Source organism: Uloborus diversus, chromosome 10, assembly GCF_026930045.1.
Source record: "Uloborus diversus isolate 005 chromosome 10, Udiv.v.3.1, whole genome shotgun sequence".
Lineage (NCBI taxonomy): Eukaryota > Metazoa > Arthropoda > Arachnida > Araneae > Uloboridae > Uloborus > Uloborus diversus.
In genome coordinates this window covers 13074650-13090569 of record NC_072740.1, presented here as the reverse complement: position 1 = coordinate 13090569, position 15920 = coordinate 13074650, and the positions used below count along the sequence as shown (strand labels likewise).

General features: G+C 30.7%; 1 protein-coding gene across 1 annotated transcript in view; it reads right to left on the bottom strand.

The window, feature by feature from the left end:
• Positions 1 to 15920, bottom strand: part of LOC129231659 (rho guanine nucleotide exchange factor 10-like) — a gene marked incomplete at its 5' end in the record, with an annotated part of 57664 nt that overhangs the window by 2487 nt on the left and 39257 nt on the right. The window contains 5 exons of the mRNA XM_054866022.1: positions 2558 to 2801; positions 5406 to 5771; positions 9138 to 9312; positions 12200 to 12342; positions 13460 to 13611. Of these exons, the coding sequence (XP_054721997.1) occupies positions 2558 to 2801; positions 5406 to 5771; positions 9138 to 9312; positions 12200 to 12342; positions 13460 to 13611 (1080 nt within the window). The remainder of the gene's footprint in view (positions 1 to 2557; positions 2802 to 5405; positions 5772 to 9137; positions 9313 to 12199; positions 12343 to 13459; positions 13612 to 15920) is intronic.

Genomic DNA, 15920 nt, shown 5'->3' with positions numbered 1-15920 from the left:
GAAATAGAATCATTGGATATCACATGACGAAGGTGGAGCCTTCTCGTGGAAAACAGGTAATATCTGTGATGTTGCAGTGTATTTGAACAGGTCTTAGATAAGTATTAACAGAATTCTTGCAAGTAAAGATAAGATGCAAAGAAAAAAATGATCTGGAAGGCTTCATTCAACAAATAAGCAAGATGATAAACATCTACTTCAAATGGCTCTCACAAGGTTAAGGTAATGCATGAGCTTCAAATTTCAAAAGACACGATTCACGAAGAATTCAACAGTTTTATGGCACTGAAGTTGTGCACAGGAAGGAGAGGGATTACAAATGAATGCCTTGTCAGACATTTCATTCATTCTAATTCAATACATGGAAAATAAAGGTGTGAAAACTTACTAATTACTGCAAGTTACATGAACATAATACAGTCTGAGTAAAAACTTTAGGCTCAGTATAGTTTTTGGTGAAAGAAGGAAAACAAAATTAAAGGAATTTTAATATTATTGTATTATATTAATTATTTAAGTTCATTGGTAAGAAATAACACAACACACAGGATTTGTAAAGCATGCAATAACCAGAAAAACAGTGGTATATTCAAAGTTAGTATTTCTGCTTGAGTAAAAACTTTAAGGCCATTAGTATTTCTAAAAAACTGCAAGTACATATACTGGAATAAATATCACTGCAGTTAAAAAGATTGTGGAAACCCTTCAACTTGCAGTTTTGTCATTAATTTCTCCAAAGTTTTTGTCCTCTTTGTAAAGATATCGAAAGGTAAAAAGTTAACTGTTCATGAAAGAGGGGAGATAGAAGCTTTTATTTAAACAAGGATATGTAGACATACTATTACGAAACGAGCTGATGTGTGCATCACATGACTTCCTTTTGCTCCAATTTAGTGTCATTTCCCCATTATTGGTAATTTTAATGTGATTCAATTGTTTACTCTATAAATATCACCAACAGTGGCCAAATTGAAACCAAACTTAAAATTTAAAAAAGTCGCCAAATTTGCGACAAATTACAACACTACTTGAGTTTACATCGAAATTAACAATGATTTCCCCCAAAAAGGGGCAAAAAAACTCCTTAGGAAAATCCGAATGCAACCAAAAGGGAAGGTGCACAACTAGGTTCCACTAGGAGTCTACGTACCAAATTTCAATTTTCTAGGGCATACCCTTTTTGAGTTATACGAGATACATACACACATACATACGGACGTCACGAGAAAATTCGTTGTAATTAACTCGGGGGTCGTCAAAATGGATATTTCGGGTGTCTGTAGGCTCCTAGGCATATATCAACATAAGGCTGGGTTGAAAAAAAAAAACTCAACATTCATTCGAGAGTGAGAAAAATAGAAATTAAGACCGATTTTTGAGTGAAATTTTTTTCGCGAATACAATACTTCCTTTTTTGTAAAAGGAAGTAAAAATAAGATTGAAAACAGAAATCAACATTTTTGCTTGACTGAAACACAATTCGGGTAAAAAGAAAACCCGGGAAAACCTAAAGCTTTGTCCTTACGTGATGGAAGAAGAGTTTGGAAGCTTAGATAGCCTGAAAAGTAATCAACCAGGAAACTTATTCAGACAATAGGTTTCAATGTTTGTCAAAAACGATATATAACACAATTAGAAGGTGTGGAAGTTTTATTAATGCTGCAAAATTGCTTAAACCTCAGTCATTGAATAGGCACAATATAGAGTGTTTCAACTTAAGCTAGGAAATCATGATCTGGGATAACCAATAGATAGAAATTTTTTCTGATGAAAAGCAGTGGAATTTGGATTAACCAAACAGATGGAAATACTATAGGCATGATTTAAGAAAAGGAAAATATTCTCTAAGCGCCAATTAGATGGCGGCTCTGTCAGAACTTGAGAGTGCTTTGCTTACAATGGTGTGTGCTCAGTTGCATTTGTTTCAGGTAAAATGAACTCAAAAGCATTTCAAAATGTCCTCGCAAGTCATCTTTTACTGAATCGCAAGTCATGTTTCATCTGAATTTATTGCTGAAGAAAATGGGAAATGTCAGCAAGAAATTGCATCTATCCACGAGTAACAGTGCAAAAAATTGGTTCCAAGTCAACAATGTTGAAACTTTGAAATGACCAACTAAGTTTCCAGATCTTAACCCAATAAAGAACTTATTGGGTGACTAAACAAGAAGAGTTTATGCGAATGAGGGACATTTTACTTCATTAATAGAGCTGAAATCTATTATTAAAGATGAATGGTAAAAAATACATCCTAAACTTTGTTAAAAACTATTTTCATTCATGAAAACAAGAATATTTGAAGTAGTTTGGAGAAATGGTTTCTACACATGCTTATAAATGTTTGAATTTTTATCCTCATATTCAAATATTGATCTGTAATATTTTTCGATAATGAACCACAATTAAATTTTTTTGTCTCAGTTACTTGTATTTAAGGTTAATAATTATCACACAAATGATTTTTTGATTTTAAGTTTAAGATGCGTCCAATTTCTCAAAAAAGAGCACTGGCCTTAAAGTTTTTACTCAGACTGTAACTCCATCAAAAGTATATTACCTCCGATCTAAAGTATTCAGATGAAAATGGACCAATTCTGGATCACTGTGATTTAAACGTTCATATAACTTTTCTTGGCTGTCTTTTTCATAATCTTGAACATTCATCAAGTCTGCATATAAACCATATACATCATTAGATTCTTCTATACTATCTTGAGGTGATATGTGAGAACATAATGACATTCCTCTAGGTAACGTTTTTGCACCAGAAATATGTATGTCTCCAACATTTGACTTCTGACCTAAAAAATTCCCCGAAACAGTTAACTGAATGTAAGTAAAACAGAATACCTCAAATAGGAAACAGAACAGTTGAGTGAGACAAAATATAATTCTAACTAATAAGCATTTTTACTTACAACTTTGTCAAATAACTAAGAATATGCAACAATATAATTACAAGTTATTACCCCTAAACGAAATTCAACAAAAAAAAATAACTACTGAGCAGTGATAGAAGTCGTAATTCTATAATTTATAAAGTTTTTTTTTTCATTTAATTTGTGCTAAATGTTGGATTTTACTGTCATTCAGCAGCAAAATCTTTATCCTGATTATGCACAAGTTATAACAAAACATCAAAATGGCATGTTCTTGTCTTGCCTATTTCCCAACTGCATAAAGTACGTTACAATAACTTTCACACAATAAATTGCATTGATATAAATGATATAACGTACATCACAAACAATGGTACATTAATTTAAATAAATTAAACAATGTTGTTTTTTTGATGTCACTATTTTATGCTTAACAGCAAACAATTATCGGAGGAGGGAGGAAAGGTAATAAAGCTTACAAAAATCCTAAGATGATTGCTGTTACATCATTAATCAAGTGTGACATTCACCAAAAAGAATTTTTCTATAGTTATCTAAAGACATACTTCGTTGGAGAAGAGACAAGAAATTCTTCCCACAAAAAACAGTACAATAATTCAGGTTTGCTTTACCTACATTGTTTTTCTAAATTTATTTTTGGGAAGTAAACAATATTATTTCAAGATCATCAGAGGCAGCCTCACCCATTGAAACAAATTCTTGGTTATAAATTCACAATTTTTAACCACAATTAAGGACATTTTGGCCAGTTTCTTTTTTTTTTAACCCATTAGCAAAATTTTGGAATATTATGCACAGTCGACTCTTGATAACTCAAAAGCCTTATAACTTGAATATTTCTTTATCTGGAAGTTCTCCTTTGATACCAAAATAATTTAGCGCTTTCAATACAAAGTTGTCTCTATATCTTGAATGTACTCCTTTGAAGTCGAGGTTTTTACAAGAGTTTCGTTTCCATTTTGTCGTCCATTTTTCATTTCCATCAAAATGCAGCGAAAAAAAAATTTCACCTTTAATATACTGTTTTGCTTATCAACTTATGCGAGGGGGTAACTCTTTTAGAGTAGTGCTCCTAAATGCACACTGTTGCAAGATAGTGTGAGAAGTCACAATCGGTCTACTTTTTGTTGTGGATGACAACCTAAAATTTCATTGCTCACTAATTTTTGGGAAACTTAAAATGTTGGCAAAATTTTTTAAAAGTAACTTTTATTTTCTGGATCACTCAAAAAATCTGCTTTTAGGATAAAAAGACGTTGAGAAGCAATACAAACTGAAAACAAAAGAAAAGAAACTAGGTCTTTGACATGCTAACTTAATGAGGTTTTAAGATGCTATAAAAAATGTAAGCAGTCAAAAATTACTCCTTTTTTCAATGTAACTTAATAAAATTTATTCTCTGCAAACATATTTTAAGTAGTACTAATAATTAATTTTATCCGCACTATAAGTGTTATAGTCTATCCATTATGCACTATTCCTGAAAAAGAAACTTCAGAAGGCTGGGAAAGGAACTTCCGATAACTCGAACTACCGATTACTCGAAGGTTGAAGGTCGGACCCTTGGGACTTTGAGTTATCGAGAGTTGACTATAATTCTACTTTTTAAAATGTAACTAACTTTAATAGCAATCTATTTTCAAAGTAAAGTAGTGAAACCTGTGTAAATTGACAACTTGTAGCACAGTATTTAAGTGGTCAACTTACAGAGGGTGATGATTAAAGAAAAGTCACTAAGTACTTGACAAAGTTGGTCAAGTCAGGTGGCCAACTTACAAAGGCAGTCAATTTTACAGGTTTTACTGTATTGCTATCTCAAAAAAAATTATATTTAACTAGTATGCAGTAGCATTTAAAACTAAAGAATAAAAAAAAGTAATAATAAATAATTAAATAAAGTTAACAGAAGTTTGACACAAAAAGACAAAAGTTTACTAAATTATGCCTAATTAAACTTACTTTGGATCTTCTGACTTGCATGATATTTGAAAAAAAAAAATTCTTTAAAATAAGAATACAGTGAAACCTGCATAAGTTGAGCATTTGTGGTGCATTACTTTACCAGTCAACTTAGGTTGATGACTTTTTTTTTTAAAAAAAAACCCTGATAAAGTTGGTCAACTTAAACAAGACCTCAACTTTACAAGTTTTAGGGTACTGAAAAAAAAAAAACATCACATGTAATTGTCATTCAATAAATGTGTACATGTTTAAATCCAGAGTTAAAGTTTCTGCAGTCTTCTGGCATCATTTTTAAGAGCTACCTTTTATCTGGAATTTTAGATTTGCTGAAAAATATCTCCCCAACTAATTACTTCAGTTAGTCAAGGAAAAATTTTAAATAATCCATGCTCTAGAACATGAATGCTTCAAAGCAATGATATTTTGTCATCAATGTTACATTTCTCCAGCAGTTATTAAAATTTTAAAAAATCATACTTTAAAAGAAAGATTATTCTTCATTGAAATTGTGTTTAAAAAAAAATTAACAATAGAAAATTATACCTGGAAATTTCTTACTAGATACTGGAGATGGCAGTACAGAATCTGAAACTTGCTTAATAACTCTAGTTCTAGGCGAGAGAATTGAAGAATCATCTTCACCATCAGCACTAGCAGATCTTCTAGCAACTGGTGAAGTTAAAACTGGTAGAGTCATTGCTTTAGGTTGCAAACTTAACAATAATTGCACTGATCCATGATGTGCATGGAATGCTAGACTGACACGTCCTGTTATTATAGGCACTCCCTCTAAACGTGGTAGAGGAACAGTTAGTATAATTCCAACATTTGTTCCTACCCATAATAAGCCTTTACTAGCTAAAAGTGATGTGACATAAATGGCATGAGGAGACTTTTCTTTATCTTTGGCTAGAAAAAAAAAATTTGGATAAACTAATTTTATTCAGAAAATTGAAACCTTAAATAACTATAAAAATAATTATACATACAAGCATGCACACATAATATATAAACAGAACATTCAAAAATAAACAAAGCCTGTAAACGTGAAACTGTGGCAATAGAATCAGTTTTATATTGATTAAACTGATTTAAAATTCTATGAAAAATTAAAATGAAATTTGTATTTACTCAATACAAGAGGGAAGTGATTAGTAAGCATGTACAAAAACATTTAGTCCTGATTCTGTTTCACAATAATTCTTTTAGGCCTATATGGCTTTTGACATTCCTAATAGATTATAAATCTGTTTAATTAATAAAGTTAATAGCTTCAATTAATTATATACCTTTTTTTTAAATCATGATTCAAGATGTAAAATTTCTGGAAATTTTGAAGTGGCAAAAAAAAAAATTCCGGGTTTTTTCTGGAAAAATTGGAAAATTTGATTTTTTATAAATAAAAATAAGGTTTCTTAATAGCTGCTTTTCTTGGAACGTATAAAGGGTTAAGCAATAAAAAACATAAAATCCAGACATCTTCTTTTTCTGCTTGACAGAAATACACATAAAGGTAAATTTAATTATAAAAACAACAGGTTTTTTGTTTTGTAACTGAGAGCTTTCTTGGTCAAACACCAGAAATAAGTCAAATCGTCATTCAGCCAATAATATTGGCTAAGGTGTGTCTGATCATAACAATTATTTTCTATATTAGGTTGCCTTTGAAACTTGAAACAATAATATTAACTACTGAATTTCACTCATAGATATACAGGGTGTTCCGTTTTATCATGCAAGACCTTTTATTTTCGCAACCTTTAGTCCTAGATGTATACTTCCAACTGAAAAAATGTTCAAAATCAGATGCAGAGTTAAGATATTGAAAGTTTGAAGCAAAAATAAAAATGAGTAAAAAAAATACGATACTTAACTTTTTATACGGGTCTTAGGTCCCCTAACTAATATTTAGAGAAATAATCTCCATTGAAAACTATTACCAACACAAAAAACTTGACATTTGTGTGACCAAACCTCAAGGAGATATTCCAGTTTAAAGTTTGAAGGGACCATACAGAAGATGAGATTGGGACTTATCGCTCTTTCAGAGGAATGACAGGTCGTCAAAGTAAGAAAAACAAGGTATTTGTATTTATCATTGCTATTCAAAAATTTATGCAAATGTTATGCCGTGATACGCACAAATCTACTACAAAACCTCGAATAATTAGAAAAATAACACACTATGCACACATGTAATTTAAAACATTTGTTAAGCACTATATTTTCCCCCAAAAGGTGTCATTGACAGCGAGTGAAAAGTGGTGTAAGTCACAAAACCTCGGTGAATATTGGTCGTACTAATTTCAAACTTTTTGTGTAGGAATTATTTTTCAATGGAGATGATTTCCCTAAATATAAGTTAGGGGACCTGGTGCCTGTATAAAAAGTTAAATTTTGTATTTTTTGACTTCTTTTTATTTTTAATTCAAACTTTCAATATCCTAACCCTGCATCTGATTTTGAACATTTTTGCAATTGGAGGTATACATCTAGGACTAACGGTTGTGAAAATAAAGGTCTTGTAGGTTAAAACGGAACACCCTGTATATTGTTTGAAAGAAAAGTATGATTTCCCTTCCTTGCAATGTAACTTTACTTTCTGAACATGAAAGCTAATGAGTTTTGATTTTTTCCAATCAAATCAGTCCAAATACTGCTATGTGAATTTATAATTAAAAAAATCTGCATTTTTTCAAAATTTCTCATTTAAGTTTTGTTCAGTGTTATGTAAAAGTTAAGTTTTTTCAATGCAATGAAAAAGTTAATAAGAAAGTAGATTCAAAGTAATAAGAACTAGTAATGTGTTTAAGGTATGTTTGTGATAAAATTGCCAAATACATTTTTTTGTTGTTTGAACAAACTTGGATTTCTGCATGTATGAGGGAAAACTCTTAAAGTGCCTATAATTGCTCCACTAAAGCAAACAAAGTTTCTCTGAGGCTAAACTGGATCCTTGAAAACAAAGGTAAGTTTTGATGAGTTGAAAGAACTTATGTATTGATTTGTGAAGAATTCTAAACAGCAAAAAAGTTTCATATAATGTGAACAATGGCAACCTGTGCCGACTTGCACCTCAAAATATGAACCAACACTGTGTACTAGACCGATTCAAAAAAAAAATCTTTTTGGAAGTTTGAAACTTCGTGTTGATAAAACGTTGCCTCTATAGCTCCAGCATGTACCACAAAAATATTTAGCACATCTAGCAGGAGGCCTAAAATTTCATTTTCTTCAGAAAATTGATTTTTTCGATATATTTTTAACAAATGTAAGGTAAATTTGAAGAAATTATCAAGCTGAAAAACATAAACAGTAGAGTCAATAATTAGCGTTAAATAGCAATATTTGCTGTCTTGCAATATTTAAGTCTCCAACATGGTACTTAAAATATGGATTTTTTCAATCTTAAGTTAAATTTTTAATTTTATATATATTACTTTTTATTATTCATTTGAAAATGTGCTTGCTAATAATTTTTAAATTTGATATTTATTTAAATGTATTTCTAATTTTAATGAAAAACTCCTTTTTTTTTTGAAGAAAATTATAAATTTTAGGCCTCCTGCTGGACATTTAAATTTTTTTCGTTTGGATAAATATTTATGAGGGGCCATAGGGGCAACATTTTATCAACATGAAATTTCGAACTTCCAAAAATTACTTTTTTATTCGACCTAGTACACAGGGCTGGTTTACACTTACAAGCACAAGTCGGCATGTGTGGGTTGCCGTTGTTTAAATTATATGAAACTTTTTTTACAATTGCTTTGACCTAAAAGGGAAAATATAAGAGGGGGGGGGGGGTGCGACTTGATAAACAGACTTTTGCATTTTTTTTTGGGAAGGGGGATTCCTTAATATACTCTGACATCTAACAGTTCCCCCAATTGATATTATTGAGAAACTTACGTGAAAAAAAATTTCATTTTTTTGCAAAAAGAATTAAATGTTTTCTGATCTATATGCAAATTATATTATCATGCAACAGCTTGCATTATCAAAGATAGGCCATATTTTACCATACAAGGAAGGGGTAGGAGAGATTAACATCAGAATTTAAGTTTCATAAATTTCTAATTTTATCACTTTTTGCTGAAAATTTCAATTACAACTTCCTGAAAAGTTGAAGAAATTCAATTTTTCAATTTTTCCGGGTCGGAAATAAATCCCTTCGGGAAAAAACGGTTTTCTTCCGTTTTTTTCGAACTGTTTTCATTTCTAATCACGATACAAGTCTTTTTTCAATAAAATAAAGAAATATCTATTATGTACCTGCAAGGATTCTATTGACATTAGCAGCAACATTTATATCCTGTAGGTGACGAAATGTTTCAGTGTGATATAAACAAATTGTGGCAGAATTTTTCAACGCTATCCATAATCCAGTACCAGAATGAGCCAACAAAAAAGCCTGATCATCTTCATCATGTTGAACAGAATAATTCCTCTAATAATAAAATAGATAGTAATCAATTTGCATACAGACTAATTTTAAACTGTGAATAATGAAAGTTCAAGCACAAAACCACATAAAAATAGAAGTGAGTTTAAAAAAATCAACTAATATGTAATAAAATTAATAATTACACTAAATCAGTTTAAAAAAAAAAGAGCAACTAAATCTAATTTCAAGAAAAGTTGTAACAATGAATCAAAAGCTATTAAATTGAATCCACGTTATCTTCCTCAGTACTAACTTTACACCAATGTAAAATCCATTATTTATAATGGATACAGTAAAATAAGGTGCGTGGGTGTGGCACACGTCCCAGAAAAATGGTAAGGACTAGAATCATGAAGTTTGATTTGCAAGGTAAGATTTGCTGATAGTGTGCACCTGAGAGCCTGATTTTTGATAAATTAATAAGAAAAAATAATAAATTTGCTCCACATCACTTATACAATGACAAAAATAAAACTGTTATGGCTACTAACTCCACAACATTAAAAAAATATATTTTCACATTTTTGAAAGATTATCTGTATAGACAGCAATAGATTAATAAATGTGGATAGATTTTGGTTAGGGCCATTCTGAAATAAAAGGGGATTTGAGGCGCTAAATTGGAAGAAAAAATATATTACAAATTGTAAACTTTACTCTTAGTTTTATTAAAAAACATATTTATCATTTCAAAAAGAAGGTGAAGAAAAAACAATTTTGAAAGAAAGACAAAAAAAAATTTTCAAATTTTACCAAGCATGGAGGTTACAAGTTACTATAAATGAAATCATTATGAAAAAAGTCCATATTTTAAGTCATTAAAACATATATGTTATTACAATATAGATTTTATCATATTAGGGGACATCTACAAATCATGTCACATTTTGAGGGGCAGTCTGTTTCCTGAAATTGTAACAGTTTGTGACAAGGGAGAGGGAGTTGACATTTTGCAGCAAAGGGAGGAGGGGGTCAAATATGTTTAAAAAAAATAGTGACATCACTAATGGACAGAGACCTCTAAAACAAACAAATAGGTAATTCAAAATTCTATTGAAGTCATATGTATACCATAAGAGTTTGCATATGAATAACAGTGTTAATAAACTTATTTAACCCAATGTATAAAATTATTTACTAACTTATGAATAATATGGCTTTTAACAAGCATACATAAATTTCCTTAACTAATATGGTTAAATAACCTCCATACTCAACAATCAATGGAGGTTACAAATAAGTAGAAGCCATGCTTAAAAAAAACGATCTTTAAGACTGAAGATATACTGGTTTTGCTTTTAGAGAAAAAACTTATTTTAATAAGACAATGGAAAATCTTATATATTATTTCTCTAGCCTGCTTTTCTTTGGTCCGTGAGATCTTCCTATTCTTTTATCAAAGTATTTGATTTATCCTATTTAAAAACTTATTGTGCTGGTTATGGACAAAAAATAGACCCATGGTCTAAAAATGTTCTGTGTCTCTTAAATTTGAGACTTTAAATCATCTAAGAAGAGATCCTTTAATGGATGCGTCAATTTTTGGATAGATATCGAATAGGAACTTGGATTGTCAAAGGAAGAGTCGGATAGCTCAGTTGGTAGAGCGTTCAGCTTTCAACCAAATAATCTTGGGATCGAGTATCTGTTTCAGTTGCATGCCTTTGTAGCACATAAAATAAGTATCTTGAGTATAATATCTTAGGGTTTGAAATTAATGCAGTGGGAATCCTCTTCGCTTCTTTTTTTATTTCATGATGCAGCAAACAGTTTGTATACAGCTAAATTCACTTAGAATACTGAACTATGACAGACTACACATTTATAAGTCATTATAGAGTTTGTGAGTCATTGAGTCTAGAAATTTTCTACCTTCCAAATATGTGAACATTGGGTGTTTTTAAGAGGTATTTTTACAGCAGGGCTGTAAATTTCAGGCGTGAATGCTTCGTACAGGTCAGCTTGAGTATCATTAACACTATAAGTAATGATGTTAATCAGTACACGGAGGATTACACAAACAGAAAGAGAACAGCTCATCTCATTTTTGAGGATTGAAGACCTTTTACACGAACAAAATAAAATTTTATTTATGTAATGACATTGTAACTTGAGTTTGACTGCTGCTGAGGTAAGAAGTCAAAGAAAGTTAGTGCCTGTTGCAATTGCAATCAAGTAAAAGATATTCCATGGAGGTTACTTCAGCATCCATGGACAACTTTTGTGTTTTAAAAAAAGCCGTCATGACATTTTTTTATTCTCTGTGGATAGTTAATTCATAAATATATATTTTGTATAGTTATTTCTATTGAATTAACTTTTCACAACAGTTTTCTACTGGTCATAGACAAAACAGATAAAGGAAATATTGTGTTTTATTTGCCTCACAGGAAAGATTGAACATGTCAAGATTGAATCAAAAGCAAATTACAAATCATTAATGATGTGGTATTACATGACTCAAATACAAAAACATCACCTTCATTTTTTCAGTTATCCCACACTAACAAAAAATAATACACAGGGTAGGTAGGAAACATTTTATCATGATTATATTTCTCATACTTTAGAATTTCAATCACAAAACTAGATAAAACCTGTCAAATTACAACAGCAAACTTTTTTTTTTTTTTTTTTGTTTATCTCAATTTTTTCATTTAAAAAGAATAAACATTAAGCTGTTAAAACTGCAGGGACAAAAAACTCCCCTTAATTTCAGAATGTCTTGCAAAATTATATATTAAAAAATTCATTCTGAAGTAATGTTTACATAGGTGGATAAACCATATAAATGCACTGATTCATAGATCAATAGTTAACTTGATGGTATATGAATGATCTAACTTTTATAGTGCTAAAATGTCTAAATCAAAATCTGCAATCAAATTACCTGGATTTCAGCTGTGAGAGAATCTATTACCCAAATTTTTGAGCCACATGCACAGTACATAGCTAAACCTAGAGGTAAGAGGCACGTTACAGGGTCTTGACCCAACGTTACTATGGTAGGATCTTGCAGCTGCCATTGTCCATCTGTAAAAATAATGATATAAAAATCAGCATAAAAGAGTAATTTCATAACACAATAACTCCAAATAGAGTAATAAATTTTTAAGCATACTCATAAAAAAAATTGATATTGATTTATATGAGAGAGGAAAATTAGTATCAAGTCAAGTAGAAAAAAATTTGAATTTCGATTGGCACCAGATATTGTATTTTTAAAAAAAATTGAGCTCTATGTAATTTCAGATGTATTTTATACCAGCAGCTTTCATTGTCTTTACTACAGATATTAAGTTTACAGAAACTTTGAGGTGCTGGAAAAAAAGTTTGTTAGCAGTTTTCCAGGAAAAATTGATGTTTTGAAAATTGAAATGACTTAATAGCTATATTTTCTTCTAAAATATCAAAAATTGATGGAAGCACAAAAGACATTCCATGTTATTTTTTTCTTTTAAACAATATTTTTTTAAATTTATATAAAAGTTTCACTGCAAAAAAAAAAAAAAAAAAAAAAAAAATGAGGCAGTAGTTCCCCCCCCCCCCCCAAAAAAAAAAACTATCTAAATTGGAATTTTTTTTGTCAGAAATGTTTTTTTTTTTTTGGTGCAAATTGTGGGAATTTATTCAGAAAGTTTGTATTTTTTTTAAAGAAAACGTTGCTTGTACTTCCATATAGGTTTTTATATATATGTGCATAAATTAAATGAAAATATAGTAAAATTTTACTTAAACATTTTCACTACTTGAATATTATGAAAGTACTGATTCTGTTATGTGTATACATTTACAGTGTTGATGAAAAAAGTTGCAAATAATACTCTGATGAACAGGAAAATTATCTTAGAGATTTCATCAACAAAGTTAAAGGTTTTCATATGGGATGCTCAAAAAAAAATATTTAAACAAAAAAAACTCCTATTGATGTAAGTATCATAAATTTATAAATACACAACTTTGTGCCAGAAATTTCAATTTTTACCCAGTGGAAATAAACCCCTTTGAAAAACACAGAACATTGCAATAACCAACATTATGTATCTAGTAGTAAAAATGCTATTGAAAGAAGTTGACAAAGAAATACAATAATAATTTTTCAATAATGATAAGGAAGGAATGGGAGAACACTGCAAACAACTATTCTCACCTGATTCTCGATGAAAAATTACAACAGTGCCATTAGCCAATGCGACATATACTTGATCCCAATGATATTTTATTTGAACAATAGCAGCAGATACTACAGCATTTCCAATTTCTTCCCACTTCTCTGGGCAGGAGCCTTCTAGCACCAGTATTCTAGAATACATCGCAGTAAAAAGATATATTTCAAACTATGTCAACATAAAAGAATTCAAACATTGGAAGAGACAAACAAAAGGAAAATATAGAGCATTTAATAAGCAATGTAAAATAAAAAAATTACTTTAACTCTCAATGATGCATATATCATAGCAATAAAAGTGACTGACCAGCAAAATCTTAAAATATTGGTAGTCCAAGGATTGAAAACCATTTTATCTAAAAATGAAAGCTACTCTTTTTTTTTTTTTTTTTTGATAGTAGCTTTAAATGTCAGAGAAACTGCAAATCTTTCCTAACCCTCCCCTCCCATCACCTCCCTGAAGATAGCTTAAAACTGATTTTAGAGCCTCAATGTTGACTAATTTCCATGAAGAGCTCTTGTACCCTGTCTCTTTCTCTAATGTCACTGAAGAAAGACAAAAAAAGCATTTTTGGCCTTTAAATTTCAAACATTTCAGAGGGAGAGCTTCCCATCGCCTCCCAGGGCATATCAACATATAGCTTAAAACTGTGTTTCTAAAACTTAAAAAATTCTAAGAATAGCTCCTGATCATTCTTCTAATGTTATCTAAGCTCTCCTGAAACGCATTTTTGAACTTCAATTGCCACAATTTTGCAGAGAGCCCCTGAACGTCATCAATCACCAAAAATAGCTTAAAATTACGTTTTTAAAGCTTTTTTAAATTACCGATAAGAAGCTCTATCCTTTTAACGTCACTACAAGGATAATCTAAAAATCACTTCAACTGTGAAACAATAGCTGCAAGAGAACTGTAATTGCCTTTCCTTTAACTGTACTAAAATTGCCAAACATTGCGAATTTTGGTGGGAATTTAAAAATCTTATCCAAAGGTGCAACCTGAAATCTTTCCCCTAACAACCTCTAACACTACTAAAAATCTACTAAAATTGACTTTGAAAGACTTCAATCTGCAAAAGTTTCCAAGGAAGTTTTCCCAATTCCCTTGATCCTTCCTCAAATGTCACTAAAGAGCCTAAACTGTTTTCAGGACTTGTGAGCTATGGTATCTATGTCTCCTTCAAAGCAATAAATTGCAAATAAAGAATTTCTCATTATTAGTCTTGTCATAACCAATAAATTCACACTTTATGTAAAAATTAAAACTTAATGTAGGAACTTAAGGAAGGTGATGGGTAGGGCGAAAATTTCAAGTATTTGCCTAGTCTTCTAAGTGGCAAGAATAAGAACTCGGACGTAAAGTGTCATACAGTCGACTCCCGCTACAACGTGATTCGACTTATGCAAAATGGCTATAACACGAGTTTTTCACGAGCAACGAATTTTAGAGCTAAGGCAAATTCCTCACTCGCAACACGAAAATATTTCGTTATTGACTACTAAATTTTGACTTCATGAATGTACTTTCATTCTTTTAGCATCACAGATTGCGTAAGTTCCCAAGCACCGCACTAGTCTAAACATCGCCTTGTTCGAGTTTAGAAATAAAAATTTCACACTCTTAATTTATTTATTATAAATATGAAAAGTGATTAAATATTTTGGCACCTAGGCACGCTGTTTTATCTAAAGTTTGTGAAGATGGAAACGAAAAGCGAAAGTTTGCGACAATTTAAGAAAAGGTAAAGATTCTTGATGCGCTTGAACAACTAAAAAGTGGATCGAAGGTAGCACGACAAAGCAAAATCCAAACAGTATGAAATTTGAACCTGTTTTTGTACTGCGGATTATAGAAACTCTGAAAGAGGGGTGCTGACATAGATGGAAACGTTTTAAAAGTTAATGCGACGCTACTGTATTTAAAAATATATTAAAATAATGATCTGATTGCGCAGCACAAATCAGCATCTTCAGTTTTAAGTTATAAATGTAACTATAATTGTGTCTACTGTACGATACAATCATAGTTCAGCGCTTTATTATTACTACATACTGTACATACCGTACTGTTTTATTTTATCTCCCTCTCCCACTGATCGATGATTTCATGCATCGTAACAGAATTTATGTTGAATAATGCAGTTTTTTTTTTTAAATACCGTAAAGATTCAGTTCTTTATGTAAGAAACGGTAATATATAGTTAAAAATGGTCTGAGAAACAGTTTAAAAGGTGTTTAAAAATTTCTAAAATTATTGGGTATGTTAATAAAATCATATACACAACACTTTTCCACAATGTGAAATTTCGCCTTACACGAGGAGACTTGGAACGCATCCCTCGCATAAGTCGGGATCCAACTGTGTTACATTTTTCACTTTCGATATCACTTTTCATTAAATAGATTACAGTTCTGCATTTTTTAACCTTTTTTTATTGTCAGT